Raw genomic sequence first — 24,436 nt, 5'->3', positions numbered from 1 at the left:
AAAGGCACCACACCCACCACATGAACTGAGTTCTCCATCACATGTTCTTTCTTTTCATCAAATCTAAGAGGAAGAGGATGATGTCCTCGTGGCATGTTCCTTTAAAACATGCGCTTCCAGCTCCTTCAAATTGCAGTCGGTGTAGCTGCAATTGATACATCCAAATTTTGACTTCTTGTTCTTTCCTTGGCACAGAAACTCGTGGACTGCGTAGACTTCTCTATTGAAGAGCACCCCACACAAGGGGCACCTAATTTGGTCTTTTTGTTTAGGTAATTCGTTGAGTGGCCTGGAAAATTCATAAATTTAAGTGTGCGAACCTACAATGATGGTCAACCGAACGTAAAAAGCGAATTATCAGTACCAAATTTACAATTCCGAAAATCTTCTGTTCACAAGATTTTCTTACGTGAAACGATTTAGATTATTTACATCTCACATAGGGAGTACCCGAGAAACTGACGCCTCGCCAAGCTGATAGCTACCAACACTTTCCTCCAATCGAATTCCGTCCCCTGATTACCTCAACATGCGTAGTAATCCCATCTTCAATAACTAAAACAATTTATAAATCCGACCTCGGTTCAGTAGGCAAATTTTAATGATACAGTGAAAATGAACTAAACTGCAACTCGTCAAACCTTTAATTTTTTCTACTTCTACTCCCTGGTCCACAGTATTAATTGCAAAGGCATGCTACAACAAGTCATATCAGTTAAAACTTTCACAGAAATCAATAATTCATCAAACGAATCACAGTGGCATAGGACTCAGCGAAGCGCAATTGTTTTTCCTGACGCCAGCCAATCAGCGTCGAGCTGTGAACTAGGCGTCTCCCAGGGCAGCAGCACAACTATATAAAGCGTGGATATGCAGTTCCAGAGGCAGTCCAGAATGAGACGTAGAAGGGATACTAATTCAGTTTTAACATATTTTTGAAAAAATTCGCTTGATACGTTTCATTTGGTTGAACTGTCGTAAGCATCTCTTTAATACCTATAGCACTGCTGTTCCTTCTTATCACCCTTCAAAGGCAGCCCCTTTTCAACTAACTTCATAAATTTCTTCCTTCTCTCTTTAGTTATTATGCCTCGTTTAGCCTCTTTCCAATTAGATATAGACTCAGACCTCTGCGGAACTTCTTTCGTGCTCCCACCCTCGAACTTTTTAACATCCTTGGGAGCCTCTAATGCCTCTTGCTTGAACTTGGACAGTTCCTCACACTCTTGTTTAATCTGAGGGCTGTGCTTGGTCACGACCTTGTCCAATATAACTGTACACTTTGATTTATCACAAGGGGTTTTCGGCTGGAGGTTATGAGAGGACGCCAGCTCTTTTTTAATCCTGGCGACTATGTCATCATTTTTGAGATCCTCGACTTTTAGGATTTTAATGCGTGGACCTGAAAGACGTCAATAGCTTAGAAGGATGGATAACTGAAAAAAGACTGAGTAGTAGAATTGAAGGGTGTTGGGCTCGAATTTAGAAAAACACTAGTGCGATAATAATTATTTTTTATTGATCCATGTTTGTTCTTCATGTGCTTCAGACTGTTGAATTTGCATTTAGGGCGAGCACCGCAAAATCACTCGAATTGTGGCTCTTTCCCACTCATATGATGATGGTTTAAACGCTTCTTGGCCTCATACGATTTCCCACGTGCGGAATTGAACTTTTTTCAATGATGAAAAGGTGCAACTTGAGTTTCTCGTAGTTTTTTCGGGCAACTAACGACTTTCGAGAAAAAAGATCTTTTATACTTAATATCCCGGATTTTCGATGCATCTTAGCACTTTTCCTTTTATGGTACTTCGCAGTAACAACCGAATTTACTTTTATTCCTTTCTCCATTATTCTCTGTGTAAGAATATGAAACCACTCTGTTGCCACTCAATTTCATTTACTTAACTACACCTTTTCTGAGATGAGAAAGACGTTATTTCTTTGGAACCTTAACGAGAGTTCTAAGTATCCACAAGATTGACCAACAGAAAAGCGCCGTAAAAGTCGCCGATTGCAAAGTAGACAGTTACGAAGTAAGACCGTCTATATCTCAGAAACGGTCCTAAAGCATTTGAAATATTCGTATTAATATTTTGAGGGTTCTGAGGTAACCGACAGAATAAGTGACTAAAAGACATCGAATCTCTAAAAGAGAGAATATCGATATTTCAGAAATGGTCAAGGAGCAGGTCTCAAGAACAAGAAAACTATCGTTTCAAAGTATATACTACTGTCGACATAGAAAGATAATGTAAATGTTGAATGCATTAAGCCTGGAAATAAAATGATCGGGATTAAGTTATAGGTGAATTCCATGTTTTTTCCTCACATGATTCAGAACCTCGAATCGGTTTTTGGAGCAGATGTTGCAAAAGTTGCACTTAAAGACAATTTATTTATTGCATTCGTGTTGCATGTACCGGTTGAGAGTCTTTTTGGTCACCCATCATCTGCCACATGGACAGCGAAGCCTGCTTCCATTCGCTGCAATTAGATAAAAGTGCTTCTGAGCTGATCCAGAACACTTACTGTGAGATATTTATAAGACAACACAATTTGGATTTTTCCCTCTACTTATGACGACATAGAGGCCTATCAGCTGTAATCATCGCGTGGTAAGAAATGTATGTGAGTGAAGATAAAAAAAATCTGTGCACTTTCCATTGTGGGAAGGAAAGATTCAACAAATGTACTTGATATGAACATTAAAAAAAATAATGAAATAATGAGATTTGAAAGAAAAGAGACAAAAAGTTCGTTCAAATCTAAAATTGGAATGTGCCATGGATTCTGTTCACTATCCTCCCTGGGGTTATCTTCTGGTGGCGATTTCCTTAAGTCGGATCTGCTATTGGTTGCAATAAGAGCTACTTCTTCTACGTGTTAATGGGGACAGCTTGAACGATTCCCATATGCAGACTCATGAACAACAATTTGAATTCCGTGACCTGCACTTGAGCATACGCTTTCGCGTAGTCTCACCCATAGCACGAACAACCTTCATCACCCTCTACTCTATCACCCAGGACTGAAGGTAAAAAGGAAGAAATCACTGCATTTAATTCGGACAACAAGCATGGGCCATAGCACCCTCAATTTGTACTAATACTCTTCTCCCCACTCCCAGAAGAAGAGGGGATGAACACGTCGCAACCTCGAAGGTTCCTCAAATAAGAAGGTTGATGACGGCGTGAAGTCGAAACGTCGGGTTTAAAATCTGATCATGAAGGTGAAGAAAAGGGCCAACAACATTTTCAAAATTATCATTACGAATAATCTCAGGAATGAAATACAATAAAACAATCTTCTAACTCTGTTTGGTTGAACTTTACAATTTAACTTTCACTAAGTCTTTCTTGATTTCCCTGATCGGTTTAGATTGAAAACTAGCCAAAATTACTATTGAATGTTCTGAACGAGATGGGAATGACGCCTGATTACATGAGCTTTAATGTGTGTTTTCTGGTACCCGGTGTAGGTGCAATAGGGGCATTGAAAATTTCGCCTGCGCGTACATTCAAACTTGCGATGCCTGTCCAGGTTCCTGGAGTGTTTGTACTTCTTTCCGCATACATCGCAACGGTGTGGAAATCCGGGCCGGCCCTCTGGAATTAATCAAAGTGAGTCTACATAAAAACCAAAAGGGCACTACTTATCCTCTTCTACGTAATAACAATATCATCAATAAACAAATGGTCAATTCAAAGCAGTATTTAACCCCGAATCTGAAGAGTGGACGCTGGCAGACGATTCAGCATTCGAAGGGAGCTTTTACGTATGCCAGCTCTTAAAAAAAGAGTTAGAGATTCTCTTTGAAGAGTTTCCGAAATATACTTTCGTTTCAACTCCTCAAATAAAACACCAATTAACATTATGCATTTTATTAATTTCTGAATAAATTAGTCACGAGCATGCTCATTTCCACTTTGTTCTCTTAAATTCGGCAACGTTGGAGAGATCGAGTTGATGAGTTGATACCAAGTGTTGCTTCAGTGAAAATTTTCTCTTGAAAGCTGCTTCACACTCCGGCTGAGTGCATTTTAGTAAGGCCTTACCGCAATCTAAGTGCTTGTGAAGATAGAGAGAACGCTCTTTCCTGTATGATCGCCCGCAGGAACATTTAAATTCTCTTTCTAAAAACGAAATAAAATGAGAATCACTCGTGCGCTATGAAAGTGTCATGAAAATTCTGTAGGGGTTGGAGCCTGGAGATCTTAGCTCTAAATTTGCTCTCCTTTAATGGGTAAAGAAAGAAATTAATGTTATTGTAAACAGTTTATTAACCGAATGATTCAGGGAAAAAATGGTTCAATCGAGTTCCGAGTAGTTGAAAAATGGAAGTAATTGACAGTTAAAAAATGTGCGTATTTTTTCAGGGAAAAGGGCCCATGAAATATGTCGCTAAGCATATTTTACGGGTAGAATACGGCTCCTACGGCAGATGTTTCCTCAACCTTACACCAGTTTTCCTCCGAAGGGTTCATTTAGTCAGGCGGATAACTTCCATGTCAGGAAAAATTTCTTTAAGGTGGTGAGAACTGACGTGTTTCTTGAGGTCGTCCCGCTGCTTGAACACTATCCTGCATATTCCGCAGACATAGGGCCGATTAGGTTTTCCGCAGATCACTTTCCGGTGCCTGCGCAAGTTGTCCTCCCTTGTGAAACTGCTCATGCAGTCAGGACACATGAAGCGACGTTTCTTTTTACCTTAAACACGAATCATATGTGTATATTTTCAGATTTTTCATTAGCAGCCACCCTTAACCATTGTTAGTAACCATCGACTACCCTTAAATTAGGCTCACACCAAGAACTACGATCACCAAGAATACTCTCAGGGTTTTCATTGAAATGCTGTATTACTTAGATTATTTATTTGATTAAATTAGCACAAGAGTGTCTCTTTTTTGTGTGCATTATCAAGTTTTTATGCAGAGTAAATAACGATGGACAGACTGGACAAGTGAACGCTGTCCGAACTCCGCATTGATGCGTCTTGTGGTAATGTAAAAAAGCCTTTATTTGTTTAGTTTTTAGGACGTGTCCTGCATTTGAATAAAATCGTGGAAAAATTGGATTGAACGAAAGAAAAATTCAACGAGTCGACAAGAATATCTAGAAGAAAGAGAAAGGTGAACACTGACGAATTTTATTGATTTCAGTTATAGATTTAGGCGTTGCAGGAACCCTTCGTGGTCTTACATCTTAGAAGTGAACTCTATCTGGGCGGGCACCCAACAAGTGACTTAAGGATGCGGCATCTGTATCGAACGATATGGCAAACCAAAAAATAAAAACGGGAACAGCTCCGTCTCAGCTCTATGGATTGCTCAAAATCCACATGCCAGAGGTACCGCTGTTCCCTGTTCGCAATGGTACCAATCAAACAGGCAGGGGAAAATACTGAAACTGATCCTCATTAGACATTGTCGAAGCGTGCAAATACTGCAGAAGATATTCCCTATTAAAATTTTATGAAGAAATTTGTGGTATAGCGACGGGCAGCTCCTTAGCCGGGTCATAGCTACCTACAAAATGGAGATCTTCAAGACGAAAACTTTGTCTACATCGGCGTAGACATTTAGAGGAGACTGCTGCTAATCGTAGCAAAGTGACTCAAACCAAGTTCAATATACAGGGTGCACTCCCGAACTGCCACGAGAAAAAACAACATCAACAGACCAATGGCAGCAGTGGCGGAGTTATGAGTCTTGAAACAAAAAATTGTATTTGTCGGTAATCAAAAAGGACGCTGAGAAATTTATTTAAATTGGCAAACCAGTAAAAACTGTAGTTACCATTGGCGTGGCGTCCGTTCATTATCCTCGATCAAAAATTGCATTTCAATGAGATTTTCCCCGAAGGTTGGATACGCTAATGGGCTGGCGCCATCCGCGCTGTGGCGTCGAGCTCTGTACCGAATTGGGGCTTTGCAGATTGTCACGTGGTCTGTTAGTTCAGGTTAGGTGCATTTTGGGACCCCCGTCTCGTTGAGATTAACGAGTTTCTCTCAAAATCGCCCATAGATCTTCGTTACTTTGGTAGATACCAAAAAAGTTAATAATGGTCTGGTACAAAACACTAAACGTACCTCTTTATTTTCTTAAAATGAAATACAAAAAGAGTTAGTATGCTAAACTATGTCAATCAAAAAATTATACCGGGGGTAGCTCTATCCCAGCTCATCGAAGGTACCGTAGTACATAAGTACGCTTCGGGGAAATGGGGCGGAACCTTGGTGTTAGTGGTGTGAGGTGGCGCTTCAAGACACCACCTCACACCATTAGAACTTAGGTACCAAATATGAGTCTGAGTTATCTATGAGGCGAATCCCTTTGGCGTTGATCCGATGCACGTGCCACATGTGGCTAACTAAAGTACTCTTCTGAGTGAAACACTTCTCGCAAACTGAACATTTGAACGGTTTCATGTTGCCACACTCGTACTTCAAATGTCTATTGAGGTTGTATTTATAGGAGTAATCCTTGAGGCAATTAGGGCAGACGAACCGACGAGGCCCTAAAATCAGTTTCATGTTATTCAACTATATTTTTCCATAAAAAACTATCTTGCATTAGATTAATTTATAGTTAGTATAAATAAGTTCTAATGGGGAACTACGAGAGGGTAACTTAAATTAGGGTCACAGGACTTTCGTTGAGACTTTTACATAGGCGATTGCTATGAATTTGGAATAGCACACCTTAAGGAAGAATTTAAGAACCCTTAAATTCCGACAACACAGGACTTGATGCACCTTTATTAATGGTCCTTTCCGCCATTACAGAAGTATAGAAATAATTGTAGAACTTCAAAGTAAGTAATACCACTGAATCGTGTGTGCAATACATGGATTTTACATGCCGATAAAAGAATTTTGAACTGTGTAGAGATTTAAAATTCTACGTTTAGGGTTGTCGCAGCTACATCATTTTCCATAGCAATAACACAATTAAAGAAAAAAAAACTAATAAATATGCGATAATTACTGTACAAAATTGCCTAAAACAGCACGTTAAGTTTCTTCAACGGGTGCACGTCCATCCTTAAAATGTCTAAACATGTGTTTCGTCAAGTTACTCTTCAGCTTAGCTTTAAAGCCGCATTGGTCGACCGAACAGATGAAAAGAGCCGGTTTTCCACACTCAAATTTCTGATGCCTGTTTAAGGAGGTCTTCTGTCTGTAGCTTTTGCCGCAGTCTGCACAATCGTACTTTCGGTACTGACCTGCAAAACCAGCTTTCAAGTTCGAATAATGCAGCGTTGAATACTCATTTGGAGGGAAGACTTGTTTTTATATACAAATTTTCGAATTTGGGAATTGCCAATATGGAGAGAGGCACAAAGCAATTTCTTCTAACAAATTTTAATCGCCTTAAACCCAAGAACTAGTCGCCCTAGAGCTGTATGCGACGGCAGTATCTCTCCATATGTACTTTCAAGTAGAAAGCATGTTTGAACTGCTTCGAGCATTGGTGACAGGTAAATTCGCCTTCTTTGAAACACTCCACCCTCAGATGCCTGCTCAGTGAGCTCTTCAGCTTGTACGATTTGGAGCACTGATGACATTTGTATCCTAAAAAAGAGATTGTTCAGTGTGTTCGTATTTTATCATGAAGCGAGTAGTGGTGGTTAACTCAAATCTAATTTCAATCACGATCTAATTTACTCTGATTACTTTTAATTATGGAAATCATTAAGGCCGTCCAAAAACGAAGCAAAAATAGTTTTTACTAACAAATGTGTTAATAGGAGATTCTTTTTAAAATGTTCATACTTACACTTCGAACTTTACCAAAATAAATTGTACCCCTTGAATGCGGGCAATACTGGACTTTTCTAGCAACAAAACCATTGGCGTGCACCCACTGTTTTTACCGAAAAGTAATCTTGCCTCATAGGACGTGCGGAATGCAGAAGCTTTCTCCCACCGATTCGCTAAATTGTGCCACTGATTGTAACTTATAAAATTGATCATGTCGTTGAATCATTAACAGTTAATTTAAGTATCTTTGATCACTACAACTTCCAAATTTTGAACAACAAGGGCAATACAGAGATGTGATTTCGAAGCTTTAAGAAAACACGACAATAATAGGTGCAAAGATATAATAATAAAATATAATATAGATATAGGGTGGTTACTTTTCCAATAATTATTCACAGCCCTGAATCTCCTAACCGCGAAGAGATACAGCATTGCTCGAATCACTAAAAAACTAGAAATTCCTTCGAAGGCACTTTGAAAACATTTCCAACGTCCTCTAGACGTCACACAAAAATGCTTCTTTGCATTTAGGAGATCTCGATAATGTGCAATGCAAACCAGATCACCCAGTATAATGGTAGTACGGTATAAAATTTAAGAATAAACTCAACAAAACACACTCTAAAACTCCGTAATAATTTTATAAAGATTGGTATATAAACTCTTTGGTTCAGTACTAAATTTGAACACAGATTCCAAAAAAACCCCTGGAAATCTTCTACGCGAACTGTTTCTCTAGATCTCCCACATCATAATGTGGATGCATAGCCAAGACGTGCTTAAGCATTCCTGAAGCCTCCTTGGACTTGTACTTACACCCTTCAAGAGGGCACTTGAATTTTGGAGCAATATTGCATTCGAACTTCAAATGGCGTTGAAGCGCTCCGGACGACTGGAACTTCCTAGAGCAAGAGTAGCACTTGAACTCTTGGACTGGAGCCTTCGGCTCCTGCTCCAGGAGGTAACGCAGTAATGACAAGTTGCTACTGGAGGCCTGCGAGGCCTTGTCAAAGCCTTTGAAGCCGGTAACTTCGAAATCATCGCACCTGTTCGAGACCGCTTCGATCAGCTGTTGGATGGTGGTTATATCTGCTATTTCGGGGTTGTTGAGGCAGTAATCGTGGTCTTTGGGTTGGTCGTCTAAAAATAAAAATTGTAAGGTACTTTCAGTGATGGAAGAAATGAGGTGTTATTTACAAATCGCCAAAGGGAAACAGTGATTAGAGACACACGTAAATGTATGTGACACACATGATGACGTACGATTTATATTTCACTTTAGCTTTCCTGGGAAAAAATATGTGATTTACCTCCAACTGTACAATCACCTTAAATATGTCTTAATCTGAACCGATCTTGCTGGAAAATTTTTCATCAATTCCTAGCGACGCTAAAGAAACCTAAATCTTCCTCAAACCATGCTGGGACGAACCCAAATTTCGTCCATTTATTGAAATTTATGACTAATCCATCACGACCCTAAAAATGGTCTAATCTGACCCTATGTAGATGCAAAAAATATGAGATTTCTCGAAGGCACCCTGAAACGACTCTTAAATTTGCCAAACACAGTCGATGTTAATAGGAAACTCTTGATTAAATCGGAGCGACTTCAGTGCCAAATTTGCTGAAGAAAATTTGAAACTATGGAAGTACCTGCAGGGGGCCTAAATGACCCTAAAATTGATTTATTCTAAACCGATGTTGCTGGAGAATTATCGAGTGACCCCAACTTATCTAACAGAAGCTTACGATATTGTTAAAGTTTTTGATCTTCTACAAAAACTGGAGTTGCTCCAAGTGTTTCTCGTACTCTTCCAAGTTCTGCCTGTTTCGAACTGAGGCCAAATTAGGCCTGAGACTCTTGGGATGTCAATAAAACAGTTTGACCATATCGTCCGACATTTAAGATTTCGGACAAACCTCTGACCTGACCGGTCACAATGTCACGTTACATGCATTTTTTCTCATATTTACACTCTTGCAGTTGTGATAAAGGAGCAAAATTGTCCAACAAGAGTAAACAGTTAAAAAATTCCCCCTGACGTCACACGACCCTCGACCTTTTCCTATTGGTTAACAAAGTAACATTTTGAGAATGTACAATAAAACTTCGGGGATAAGGACTATGAGAAAGTTTATTTAAAAACTGCATTAGTGACCCCATGGATGGTGGTCATGTGTCTGCGAATGTTCTCCTTGCGATTGCTGCGATATAAACAATACTTGAAGATGCAGGAATACCACTTGGCATTACCGCACACCCTACGAATGTGTCGTTGCAGGGATAACTTCTCATTGTACTTTTTGCCACACTTCGAACATGCATAAATACCTACAAACAGCCCCAATAAATACTTGAAGTTGCATGAAATGTTCATGGTAGCTCCTTCAAATTTCTATATTTCTAACAACCCCTAAAATCCGAATCAAGAAACCTCTTCGTACATTTTTGAACGAACGTTCTGCTGAAGTATTTTTTTTTACTAAAGAAGTCTTAAAACAAAAATTTTAATATTTTCTAGGAGGACTCGGTGTACTCTGTAACTGCTAAAATATTGACTGGAAAGTGTCGTACATTCAAACAGCTGTAGTTTACTTCAAATTCAAATTAATACAAACTATTCCACAGTAGTGGGTCTAGTCAAACCTAATCTGCATCTCATTTCCTCGCAGGACAGTGCAAAACATCAATGTGCACGGACCAGGTGTGCTTCAATACGCTGGACTTGTGCTTGGCCTTGTAAGGGCAATACTGACAGGAAAACTTAGGGTCCTGCTGACATTCGAACTTTTGATGCCTCCAGAGGGACCTGGCGACCTTGTAGGACTTACCGCACACTTGACAAGAGAAATAATCTAAAAATACGTAAATATCTTAGAATGATGGCGGCAACACTCAAAACAACTACGGAGAAAATGAAAAAAAAAATTAAATTTAAAATTTCTATTCCAAAATAGGTTCGGTACCCTCCCAGTTCGTATTAAGGTTAGTTTCAAGTCGTGATCAGATTTATCTTTAGGATCGTCTCCAGTGAATTTTCTGCATGCAAGAAGTTAAAAGAATTTGGTGAGGAAACTCTTTTTGAAGCCGTTTCAGGGAGCTAAATGCGTTTGTCACCAAACATCTCAATTTTCAACTTATTTCGCATCCGCCGTACTGTCCGGATTTAACTCCGTGTGACTTCCGCTAGGTGCTAATGCGAATAAAAACAATTCATATTACCGGTCACAGTTACAACATTTGATCTGACCATGACCGGACAGTGACCCGACCGATAATACGAATCGTCCTTGGACTATTTTAATGTTCGGGCAGAGTTACCGAAAATTCGAGGCAGCTCAAGCATTTATTTTCCAAGTAGCCAAGTCAACAACTGAAATCTTGTTAATATGTCGTAAAGGGAGTTGATTCCATGGCACGATTGTGCTTGTTTTTTATATGCCTTTCCAGATGGTGTTTGTAATAAAATCCTTGCATGCAAACGCTGCAATGGAACTGTCGCTCGGTACCACATGCGAACTTTTGGTGGGTTTTAAGAGCACCTCTAGACTGATAGAGCTTGAAGCAACGCTCACACTTAACTTGCCCCTGAAGATCTGCTGAAATTGAAGAGTTATGGTGAACGTACATCAAAGGGATCTGGTCGCAATAAATTGTAATTGAGGAACGTCAGCCCGAGGCAGTTTGTCAATTGACTAGAAACTGGCACCACACGAAAAATGACTAAACTGGAAATCATTTAGCTGCCGGTTCTATAAGACGTTTATTACTCAACTACAAAACTCTCTTCGGAACCTCACGAGTTCCTCAGGAAGTCTGAGAACGATCGCAATTACTGAATTTAATGCGGAAATGGTTTCCTCTTATAGAACTTGTAAAAAAATATTGAGCGTTGTTCCAAGGGCGGTGCCAGTTTTTTTTTTAATTCTTTGGTTGTATTTAAGCAGTGTTACTCAGTAGTTCTGGATTCTCGGAATAAAAAATCTGGGAGTCGAAGAAGGTGATACCTACGCTCACAATTCTTATTCAACGAGTAGGAGAATCTGTCTCAAAAAATGGATTAGTAAAGTTCCATCACGGGCGATATCAAATTGAACATTTTTGGTGCTTCTTGGCAACTCTGGATAGCAAAGTTTAAAAATCTCTAAGCGGGGAAAATGGAAATCTGAACATAGTCGTTATCAAGTCTGATTTAATTCAAGGTTCAAGCCAAGAATTGGCTCTACAATAAACATGACTTTATATCGATTTATATAACGAAACATTACATATATATATATTCCTTTACATCAAAGATTTGATGGAAAGAACTGACCAAAACAAGGGCCCCTAAGGAAATCAGCATTTCTTTACAGACACTTTTTCATGTGACTATTCAAGTTGTATCTGTACTTAAATTCCTTGCTGCATTTGTTACAAAAATATCTTCCGTTTTTGAGACATTCAACTCTCAGGTGCCTTCTCAAAGAATCCGTTCTCTTATATGTTTTGCTGCACTGTCGGCAGATATGAAGACCTAGAAATTTCAATTTACCTCTTCAAAGTTCAAATGTAGGGGTACGAGCGTGACAAAAAAGTTTGAGGTAACTTCAGAAGAAACGCCTAAAACTAAATTGCAGTAGCGTTGGACGAATCGAGCAGAGTCAACAGTCGAGCAACTATGGGAATTCCTCTTGAAAGACAAGCCATCCCCTAACCAGGTATATTTAAGTGGGAGCCAACGTTACATCTCTGGCGAACGGCAACTGTTGCTCAACGGTTGGGAACTGTTACTCTGCTGAATGCGGTCAACGCGCTTCGCAATCAAAGTAGTTAAAAGTGAATTATCGCTTGTAGATTTATTAGTAATAATTACGTCATATGCATTTCATTTTATTGAAATAAGTAAGGAATATTCTTACGGACAAATCAAATATATGTTCGGGGACGCGTTCAGAGCGTTGTCGGACGTATAATAAATAGGTTGAAAGCAATTTTGTATAGTTGTGAACTACTCAATTTCGTTACATACACCCGCCATACGCCCCACGACTGTCGCCGCGCCCCGGAAATCAAATAGCAAACAAAATGGTGCAAATTTTCATGGAGTTTATCTTAGTTGACACCTCTTCAAATGGGCCTTCAAGTGGAATTTGTGCTTGAATATTTTGAGACATTTTGAGCAGGAATGACGGCCCCTTTTAAGACACTCAACTCTCAGGTGCCTCAATAATGAGTCCCTTCTCATGTAGGTTTTGAAGCATTGTTGGCATACATGGCGGCCTAAAAAAGTGAAATTGTTCATTTTTCCGGATAATGTAATATATCTTGAAATCAACGCAAAAAGAAAGATTAAAGACTCTAGTGATTATATTTGCCTTGCAATATTTAATTTCCTGTTTGTATTTATTGCACTTCAAGTACATTTCCAAACTTTGGTTCACTTCGACGAGATTTTACCGGATCCCTGAAAAATGCCCGAGATTTGGCAACAGTATAGTTCGAATCGTAAAAAAAATCTTAGAATATCTCAAAAACTCCAAGAGATAGCTGCAACGGCAATAGCAAGAATATAGCCATTTAGCAGTAAAATCCCATAAGCAGAGAAATACAGGAGGCCCCTCCCAAGAACCTCCCCGCACCGCAGATCTGAGTATGGCATGCGCCAGAGTGGGTTACGCGTAGGCGGACCAAAAACTATGCAAAGAAGACTTCTTCGACTCAACTGTCAGCTCCGCCCACCTTAACACGTGATGAGAGTTGCCGAAGACTCCAAATGCTGGGAATGCAGTGAAGACGACGAGACATCCAGACACATGCTGGGTGAAATCTAAATTTGATGCCTGCGAGAATACAGTACTCGAGACAAATGAGCCTTAGGACTCAATGAGACCAAGGAGTTATATCCCAATAAACTATGAGTTATACGAGATAAAAGAATTTTCTTTCATCATCATCAGCAATACGTGCCACTCTATGGAAAAATTGTGTTTTCGTGTGCAAACGAAATATTAACTCAAAATTTTATTTGATTTATCATAAGGATACAGACGTGTTGAAATTTACATGTGGCAATGAGATCATCGAATCTCGCAAGCAGTGTCGGCTTAATTTTTCGGTTTACAAGCATGCGCCAAATATCTGTATCTCCTCTTGTAGATGTGCCCGCAGGTAGCGCATTTGAACCTCCCCTTGTTGCCACATTCGTACCGCGCATGCCTCCCCAAGTAGCGCTTTTCCTTGTACGCTTTATTACAAGTAGGACAAACGTACTTATTTTTGTCTAAAAAAAACATATCTTCAATCTCTGTTGCTCGTGTTAACTTCTCATGTTAATCCCCCATTTATCAACAAACATAACTACGATTAATAATACAATTTAAACAATTAAAGAACAAAGGAATATTGGTCCGGGCCTGTATAGATAATTTTAATTAACGGTTAAGGCATTTCTTGGGACGCAGTTTTCATACTGCATGTGAAATTTGCATTCTGTTTAGCGCTTAAAGGCGCTCTGAGATTGGGGGTACCACCATGCTTCACAGCAGTTATGACACCTTACTAAAAGATTGTCTCATTTGTTTACGTTCTTATTTCTTAAAACTTACCAAGTATGTTGATTTTGCGAAAGACGGCTCCAACTCCAGTATGCTTTCAAACTCCTCGCACGTCAATGAATTCACTAGGCATGAAGAACTCCACGTCGAAGTGCAGGGAAAATTATTAGCTGCCAACATTCTTGAAGTTGGATAAGAAAATGAACAGAAAAGGGAGAAGAATTCGATTATTCGTAGAGAGCGGTGGGAAGATACGTGGGATCATGACGTGCAGCAACCAATGCAAAAAGAATGGCAGAACTCGACACTTTTGAGATTCGCAAATTATTCCAAAGCCGATCCTGTAATTTCTGACGGAAAGTAAGCAGAGACGGACACATTCGTAAAATTTTATAAATTTATAAAAACAAAACTACACACCTTTTCGTCACCATTTTATAATAAACCGAACAATCTCGTCTCATAGACGTTTATAAAAATATTGCTAACATTGATCACTTTCACTCACAGTTTCCGCCATTAAAAATATTAAAATCTCGAAAAATGTTCCCTTTTTCTTTAAGCTAAAAGCTAATTTACATGAGTTTTGAATACTTGTAGCGTCGCCTCTCAGGCTGAAGAGCAATCTCATGAACAGTAATCATGTGGTGTTTGAGACTGCCTTTCCGCTTCGTCTTATAATCACAGCCTTCTACAGGGCACTCAAACTTCTTAGCCTTACCACACTCATAGGTTTTGTGGTTGTAAAGCGACGAACGATGTTTGTAGAAGCGACCACAAGAAGGGCATTGATAACCTACAAAGAGCAAATGATCAGTTATGGTTGAAATCATTACGCAACTGGATTGGATAGATGGTACCTCGACATGGCATATTTATTCTCTACCCTCAGATATATTTTAAAAAAGTGCTAAACGTTTTTGTATAAAGAAATATTGTGTTTGACTTTGTGATGCCTCTTCAGAGTGTGGTACCGTTTAGAGGAGTACCCGCAGATTTCGCAATTGTAGTCCTTGGTCTTGCCGCAATCAAATCGTAGATGACATTGAAGGGAGTTTTTGTTCTTGTAATGGCGACCGCATTGAAGACAGGGCAGAACCTCTAGAAGTTGAAATGAAAGTTATATTTTTAGTTTTATTTGGACTAGAGGCAATGGCATTGGGTTCGTGATTCGTTGGTAGTAAGGATGGTTTTAGGGTAGAGTTGTAGAGCGTAACTTTTCAGAACCGAAGAGGTTTGAGCAAGAGAGATTGCGCAACTGAGATCACGAATACTTCAGATTTTAACATTAGGTTTAATCACATGAAACACGAAAATGTTGTAGACAAGGACTAGACATACAGAAACATGTTTACGCAATAGCGTGTTAGTACGAAAATCACTAAACTGCTGGATAAACGACTCAAGACCATTCGCTTAATACGTTTCATTAGGTCATCAGTATACATCACCAAGTTTCATGACCAGATCCCATAGGCACACATATCCTAACACATTTAGGGTATCTAAAGCATATATGCTTTCTTTGGTACCTTCCTCAACGTTAACATACACTTTAAGGCTTCAAAAACTGTCCTCATAGCTTCTAAGAGATGAGTAAGTTTTGGAGAAGTTCTTCTCCAGTTGCGCAAGATCCATCTTGTCTTTGTGAAGGGCATGTATGTGCAATTGCAGATGATGTTTTCTCTTGGACTTGTGTTCGCAGAATGGACAGATAAAGCTCTTGACTATCCCACAGTCGAACCTCACGTGAGACCTCAGCGATTGCTGGTGTTTGTAAGATTTGCTACAAGCCTGGCATTTGTAACCTTAAAAATACCTCATTATCTCATATAAAAATCTTCGAGGATTCGGGAAAACATCAATAATAATCTGAGTCGTTGATGATCGCGTCGTGTGATGATTTTGCAAATACCTTGAAGAACATAGGAGATATACATATTTTTTAAATTGATAATACATTCAACTTTGGTATTCAGTGCATGGCGACACATTTAGCTTCATGCATGAGAACATGCCGGTTATGCGACTTAACCGATGCGATCTCATGGCATTGGGTTTCTATGCCTCTTTAGGGAAACGCGTTTCATATCAGGCATAACAAAATATGCCGTTTGAGCCAAACTGACATCACCAATCTGATTCGGTTCGGAGCTTTGGCCTGCTTATAGCTTTAGATCTGACTGACCAAGTTCAACTTGCCCAACCAATCTTTCAGAATCGACCAGAATTGGTTGGTCGAATTGGATTGGTTGAGAAGTGAGAAGGGCATCTGAAGAAAGGCAATGAAGTTAGATAATTCAACGGGGACGAGCGTTCCAAAAGACGTCGGAAGGGGTTCAGATAACGAAGAAACTAAAAATGAATATGGATCAACGCGTAGACTCGATAATAAAAACGGTCCTGGAGGAATGGGTTAGTGATGATCCATGAGGGGTGTCTGTTTTTTTATGTTATCATATGAGTTTCTCGGCGCTTATGGTAAAGTGCTAATACTTGAAGCCATTTTCTGACTTTCTCAATCGCATTTCGAAAAATTGAGCAATGTATGAACAAATACTAATTCGCACCTTTTAAAAGGCTTACCGATGAACCTAGTATTTCCCTAAATGCGCATGCTCGATAACACCGTTGTCAAGCCATCATCCATGCGCTTTCGTTCATGAGGCGCGGGGACCGGAAATTTGGGATATGAAAAATCTTCACCAGGGAAAAAGCTAGAAGTCTTAGAAAATAAAAAAAGATTGGACATTGCGGGAAAATGTATTATACTATCCCTTATATGTAAAATTCTTATATTTACTCCCAAATAGACTCTTCGCTCAAATACTATACTATGGCTCGTAGTGCGTTCGGACAAACTTGTCTTCCGAAGAAAACATAAATAAATTTCGTGTGGCAGATCTATGGTTCGGGTCATTCCAGTTTCGGTAGAATCTCCGGGAATGGTTGAATATTCCCGTAAATCAAAGGAGCGTAGAGCTTCGCATGGTGCGACTGGACGTGTTTGCGCAGGTTGTCCTTCCGATGCGACCTATGAGTGCAGTAAGGACACTGCAATCGTTTTTCGATTCCGCACTCTCTTTTATGTCTAGAGAGGCTTTCCGCGTACTTGTAGCTTTTGCCGCAGACACAGTAGAACCGCTGTCTAACTAAAAATTAAAATGTCTTTAGTGAGAACCTACCATCCTAAATTTGCCTCCCATCACCCTGGTATGCAAAGTTGAATACATGCCTACTATTTCCAAAAATTAGTAGTCAAGTGCGTTCATTAGTTGGATATAGGATGCCCTCTTGCAATAATAAAAACACTGGAACATCGAAAGCTCTAATATTCACGGGTCATTTCGTCAAGTCTTGCAAAAGCTCCTCCGCTGGAATTAACATAACTTCTGTGTCCCCGGTAGAAAAGATATTTTTTACCAAAGTTTATTTCTTCACATGTTTCATTGGAAAAACCTGAAAGAGTAGGCAGGGAAAAAAATGTTCAGTATTCTTATTCCACCAACCTCTACTAGAACAGAAACACCTCTCCACCGTAGAAGAACATAACTTTCGTGTCCTCGATAGTGGTTAATTAAAGACTTCAATATTTTTTCGAATGTAGCATCAAGCCCGATTAGACCGGAGAATTGGGGACATTCGATTCATAAAGTCAGGCATGCTGCAGAAGGTCTGATGTCCATTAAGAGGTCACTTGTCTGTCCAAGTACCACCATTTGACGATTTTTTCATAAAGTGTCATTAACAGCTCTTGTGAAGTCTTCGTATTCTCGCTGGGACCTGTCTTTCTAATATCAGTGTTATGAACATCAATGATTTTCTAGGATCAGCGATGTTGTGCACTTTACTGCGCAAGTCTCAATTTCCACTGTAAATAAAACTTCCTATGCAGTTCATCGGCGGCTGAGGATTTTATTTCCTCAATTACCTCGCTAGATTCAACTTGTGCATTGCAAGATCTGGCCGAATGTCAAGCTTTCTCCTCAAATATAATTGTCCTTACTAACCAATGCAGACCGTTTTCCCGCAACTCCATCACCTTTCGTTTCCACACTCACTAATTCTGAATCATTTCTGAACAGCACTCCAGGTGCAGAAAGTACATGATCGAGGCAAAGATCAGTTTCACGGAACTGTGAAATGCATTTTATTTTCCTAAGTCAATAGTTATTGAAAAGGAGCAATACTAAGACCACGGGTAATGTCAATGGAGCAAGACTTGAAAGGAAGAGCAGGACTCGCGCGACCCCGTGTTACTGTCTTTGTTTTGCTACTAACTACTTAGGAACTCAAGATCTCAAGAAGAGGTATCGTTTTATTTGGCGAAATAATTTCTAATAATAATTAACAGTTACTGCCCGAAGAATTATCTAGGTATTATCTCGTGCCACGCCCTGGGAATGCCTCGTCGGCGTCTATTTTGGAACCACACCTGCACCTGCCTCTCAGTCAGTGCCAGAAACTTGGCAATGCCAGCTCTTTGTTCCAGACTTATGTACTGGTTCTTCAGGAACTCCTTTTCTAGATATTGCACCTGTCTTGGCTGGTAAAGGGCGCGGCTCTTGAGACGGGGAAAGCAAACTGAAACACAATGAATATTTGTAAACGCGAGAAAACCCTATATAAATCTGGTTACAAATTAATAAAATCTAGTACTCAGCTGTTAAAAACGGTAATTTATATGTAAGTGACCAGTGTCAGAACTTTTCATTTAGCTACTTCACGGTCAAACTATCAATGTGTGGAAACGTTGGAGAATCTGGCTATTGAACACTGCATTCTCGGATTTACTGGGAACTTGCTTGGCGCTAGCACGCTAGTAATTTAACTTTAAGTGGTTTGAGCTATTTGACGATGTTTCCAGAATTCATGCTTTTTCAGGGAGTACTTCCTCTTGCACATACAATCGCACCGGCTGCATATGAATCTCTTCCCGCAATCTTGACAAAGACGAGTATGCATGGTGTGCTTGTGTTTATACTCTTTGTCGCATTTGGGGCACATAGATGGCTGTTCGTGTTCTGAAACATGTTTTGCATGCCTTACAAGTCGCACAGTCACCCGAAGAGGTAGAAACATGCACGTATATCGAACACCCCCGTGTCGTATCCCCGACCCCGTGGGGCTACTTTCGGAATGTGTGCAAGGTCACACAAATTCGACGCTCCATATCGGGATCTCCTGCACTATCAGAGCAATACGCTACAGGGTGTTAGGGAAATGCTTACGAAATTTTTTTTCACTAACACCCCGTATACACTGCTCACAGGATCGCCGAGGACTTGGTTGCGCATCAACACTTACGAGGAGTGCGGGAGTTTTTACACGTTTTCCAATTAGAAGCATATTCTGTGTATCGCATTTCGAAGCCTTCAAACTACGTTTATCCCTAGAAGAGCCATGCATATAAAAACACAATGAACATAGTAAATTATTTATTTAGAGAGGGGATTAAGGTGAGATTTTGTGCTGTCCCACAAGATGCTTCTTGAGGTCATATTTCCTGTAGGCGACGTAAGGGCACACGTGACACTGACACGAGGGTGGTTTACCACACCTGGTCTTCAAGTGAGCGATCAGTGAGTATTTTGTCTTGTATACTCGTCCGCAGTTCGGACAGGCGACTAAAAAGGAAAACAGAATATTATAATTATGAAAGTATGAACAAAGTTACTAAGACAAGTCGGCGGAAGTATAAACTTTGTCCACGGCCCTGTATGGATAAAAGAATTTTATATCTGCTCGTGACCACCGATACATGTGAGACTCAGCGTTAAAAGATGACCCAAAATTAGTTTTTCTCATGTAATGGATAATTTGGATTTTAAGCTAATTTCCTGACAGCACGAAGTTTAGCTGTGGACAAAGTATAGTGCTGTACTCGCATATAACGAGTACCGTTCCTTCGGGAGAGCTGTGAGGTTCGCCTCTTTTTCATTATACGTAAACTCGTTTCATAATCTGTCCCTGGACAATTGTTGCAAATACCCTGCTTTCGTTATTTATGAAATAAAACCTGAAGATTTTAAAACAACCTGCGTCCGACGAGGACAAACTTGAAGCTCCCCTCTGCACGGATTTTCATCGAAATGTATCAATTGCAACGGTGCTGGTTCTGAATCGGCAAAGGTTTCTTAGATATTTGACAGTTTAAGCAAGTCTCAAACAAAACTAAGTATAATCCATTAAAAAAAAAAAGACCAAAAAGGAAGACAAAGATGAAGAGTTTATCATATTTATTAAGGGCTAACTCTTATCATCGAAACAATTATTGGCAAAGACCTATTCGAGCGAATCATACATATCAATGCACATTTACCAACTACATTCGAGCAAGTTGATCATTTCTAATGTGACAGTTATGACACCATAAATTAGTTAGAGAGTTCTACTCCCGACATTCGAGAATCTTGAAGAGATTGCAAACACGTGGTGGGGCAGACACCTGAGCTAACCTGGTACGTGAACTACGGAAACGTAGAAGGTGAACTTTGTGACGTAGGGAAGGAACCTTTAATAACGTAACAAAGGAGCCGTGGACACATAGAAGACAGCCTACGGGCACGTAACCGAGACATTACAGCCATGTAACGAGAAAGCGCGATTATAGGGATAGAGACACTTCCCATATGAATTACGGAGGCGTCCCGATGGACCTGAGTGGATGAGGAGGGAAAGGTGGGAAGTACTTGACTCACTCGATCGTAACTATTATTTCGCAGGAGGGTTTTGGAAACACGGATTGTTGTCACTAAAAAGAGTGTTGGAACGAATCCTTCCAGAACAAACATTTAGTGTATAAATGACCAAAATATGTCATGCGTATTTGGAGTATTTAGTCAATGATTCGCTCCATTAGGTCTTGAGATTCCCGCAATCCAAAAAAGTTTCTTCTACAGTATTCCATGGATATTTTTAAGATGGGTATGTAGAATATGATTGGTTTTGCATTTCCGAGGACATAAAGGGCATTGCATGACCGCTGGCCCTGAGCACTCAAACAGGGCGTGGCTGACGGCAATGTCTCGAACAGGAAATTTTTTCCCACACTTCCGGCACAAATACCTGCCATCTTTGGTCGGTAAAACTGAAACAGATTTGAATGTTATCAGAAAATTTTGATTCAGTCTTCAAGGCGAAAAATCGCATGTTCGGGGAAAGTTTGAAAAACATCACATTCATCTATCTAATACTATCTAGACGGTCACGAGTACTATCTATCACACACACACACGTGAATTTGTAGACCATTTTTTCATCTAATCGTTTCTGCACTAAGTGCCCTATTTTGTGCACATACAAGACTGATGAGACCAGTGCGTAGAGATATAGTGCTCAATATCCTACTTCCATTTACTTAAAAACTTAAAATTCATTGATTTCTGGAACTTTCCTAAATAAGTAAGTTATCTCACATCCAACACAAAAATCTAAACTAAAAATGTAAAAGGTGAACTTTTTCCGGATGCCATGACTTACATGCGAATGTTGCAGGGTTTTGCTCACATTGCTCCACCGAGAGGCACTGACTATAGGGTGTATTGTTGCTTATAACTCCATTTATTTCGGTTCGTTTTGTCTTCGAAACACAGGTCTAAGACTAATCAATTATTCTAGGTACAAGGTCGTTTTTGGCCGATATTTTCACTTTTAATTATCACAAAAGTAGTACGAAAATAGTCGTAAATTTAAGAATCAAAATAAACGAGAAAAAATTTACGTTAAATTAGAAAAAATTATTTTTTATATATATAATTAATATATTATATATAATTAAAAAAAATCAATCGTGAAATTGCTTGAAGCAAGGCATACACATGGTTGGCAGCCCATCGCAGTCTTCGCAAAAAGTTACCACTTTCTTCGTTTTCGCCCTTGCTTCTTGACTTCCCTTTTCCTGCTGAATTCTCTTATAGCACTCAGCGCATCTCTTTCGAGCGCTCCTTGCCGGTCCTTCGTATCTTGCTATCCTGTGTCTGCTTCTACTCCTTTTTAGTCGTTTTTTCAGTTTTACTGTTTCTGTCTCTGAAACAACTACCGCATCACTTAAAACCATTGAATTGCATTTATTTCTTACTTCGTTATGTTTCGAGAAGTTTTAAAAGACATCAACCGTTCACGTCCATAAACTACCAATTCGCACCCTTAACACGGTTAAGTTTCCTGTAGAATTGAGACTCGTCTTTGCGCGGCGCCGCCTTGTTTTGATGGTTCTTCATCGACGGATGCCAATTGCTCTTTTTTTCTTTTTTTTAGGTTTTTTAGGCTTTTGTCTGCCCCTAGTCTGCGCTTCCGATGCACGCAGTTGCCGTTCTAAGTTTCCCTCAGCACGTATTAATAAATTTACTCCACTAGTGCCGGAGATATCGAAAGTAAAGCATTATAAGACGTTTTAAAACATGCACAAAACCGAACATAAAACCGCTGTAAAGCTTGCGCTGGGAAATTTCAAATTCTATGATTGACCGAAGAATAGGCAGACGCTAACCCGCTGGAAAAAATTAGGAACAAATAATTTTTCAAAAAATGTTCTCTGCTCTGAGACCACACAAAAGAAACGACATGAAGTACGTGTCTCCGGCTCACAATGTGCTATTCAAACCTTCAAATCATCAAAGGAAAAAAGGAATTCAGAGGTGCACGACATCGACGAAGCGCAAGCGCACCGGAGTGGAATCTTTAATAAAATATTAAACGCAGACCCTATTCATGAACAAACTGTATTTTGACCGACCTCTAACCTGATAAATTAACATTAATAACAATTAGAAATACTCAAAAAAACACTTTTCCCTTTTCTTCTAGCTTAAACATCTCCTCTGTTTTATGCGTCTTTCGCATGTGCGTGTTCAAGTTGTAGTTATAATGAAACTTCTTCATGCAAAACTTGCAGGTAAAGCTGGGCTCCTTGCAACATTCGTACTTCAAATGAGCGGTCAAGTGGCGACTATACTTGTAGGACCTCTGGCAGGTGGTACACATGAACCTCCCTGTAAAAAAAGCTCTGTAGGTCTGTTTATTGACAAAAAAAAAACTTGCAGCACTCCATTTATTCTATACAGAACAGTAGGGATAAAAAAAAACAAATAAATAAAATATATTTTATTAATATAGGCTACATATCCAACTTATGCACCATGCGACAGTGCTGCATCATTCGATCTCGAATTTTAGCTTTGTAGACGCAATTCAATACAGGGCAGGGAATCGAGGGTGATTTGCCACATTCGTACACCAGGTGTCTTCTCATGGAGTTGAAGGCTTTGTACATATTCTTGCACGACTGGCATTGCCATAGTTCTTCTCCAATCTGCTCATAGCCGGTGATCGGAGGTGGTTTCCTCCCGCAATAATATTTTTCATGTCTCTTTAACGAGCCTTGAACTTTGAAAAAACGGCCACATCTACGACACGTGTATGTGCCTGCGTTAGACGGATCTGAAAATGTGCAGTCCCTTTAATAACAGAATTCGAAATAACGATGAATGTTATGAATTAATGATGAAGTTTTATTTACAGCAATCGCTATGACCAATCATTACCAAATAATCACAATTCGCTAAAAAATTAGTCTTTATTTTCATGATTTACGATTGAGTGCGGGGTGTCCATTCTTCGACGCGCAGGAAAATGGCGATAACGAAAGGAACGATAAGGTCAGTGTTACCAGGTCGTTTTTTGAACTCGGTTTGAAGGTCCGCAGAGAGGTGTTTATCTTCGCTTGTTGCCGATATACGGAAGTTTCTGAAAATTGACAGCTTTTGATTATTCGTTGCATTTCGACTATTATTTCAGTTAACGAGAAATCGAAAATCGATCGGTTGATCGTAAATATCAACATACACTTCGTGAAAAGAGGAGGGCAAATGCTATTTGATGATGTAGAAATGCGAGGCGTCCTGTTTGCAAATATGTAATTTCATTTAAGAACTTGAGAACCAACGACTTCACAGAAAATCTGAGCGCCTCTCTGGAATCTACAGAAGAACCTTCACGAAGAGAGAAGTTCAGGTTTTCGTTAGTTTAAATAATAGCCGAAATGACAGGGAGAACCGAAAATGACCAATTTTTAAAAATCGCCCCTGCGAAGGAACCGACGATGGGCCGCATCCCTTCGGAGCC

General features: G+C 39.7%; 1 protein-coding gene and 1 long non-coding RNA gene across 3 annotated transcripts; both read right to left on the bottom strand.

Annotated features, from left to right (window-relative positions):
- Positions 1 to 23: 23 nt before the first annotated feature.
- LOC136348408 (uncharacterized) lies at positions 24 to 4,771 on the bottom strand. The gene is made up of 5 exons (XM_066299201.1): positions 4,762 to 4,771; positions 4,547 to 4,710; positions 3,473 to 3,608; positions 997 to 1,402; positions 24 to 289 (listed from the first exon to the last, which is right to left on the bottom strand). The coding sequence occupies exons 1-5, from the start codon at positions 4,769 to 4,771 to the stop codon at positions 64 to 66; spliced, it is 942 nt and encodes a 313-aa protein (XP_066155298.1). The 3' UTR covers positions 24 to 63.
- A 3,324-nt stretch (positions 4,772 to 8,095) lies between these two features.
- LOC136348323 (uncharacterized) lies at positions 8,096 to 18,891 on the bottom strand. 2 transcript variants are annotated; one of them, XR_010733627.1, is made up of 6 exons: positions 17,543 to 18,891; positions 15,172 to 17,459; positions 12,064 to 15,107; positions 11,097 to 11,997; positions 8,969 to 10,630; positions 8,096 to 8,911 (listed from the first exon to the last, which is right to left on the bottom strand). It is a non-coding gene; the product is annotated as an uncharacterized lncRNA (long non-coding RNA). The 2 variants fall into 2 exon arrangements; XR_010733626.1 differs by having other exon boundaries at positions 11,097 to 15,107.
- Positions 18,892 to 24,436: the final 5,545 nt, after the last annotated feature.

The sequence above is a fragment of the Euwallacea fornicatus genome, chromosome 32, assembly GCF_040115645.1.
Source record: "Euwallacea fornicatus isolate EFF26 chromosome 32, ASM4011564v1, whole genome shotgun sequence".
NCBI lineage: Eukaryota > Metazoa > Arthropoda > Insecta > Coleoptera > Curculionidae > Euwallacea > Euwallacea fornicatus.
This window is presented reverse-complemented; position numbering and strand designations above follow the sequence as displayed.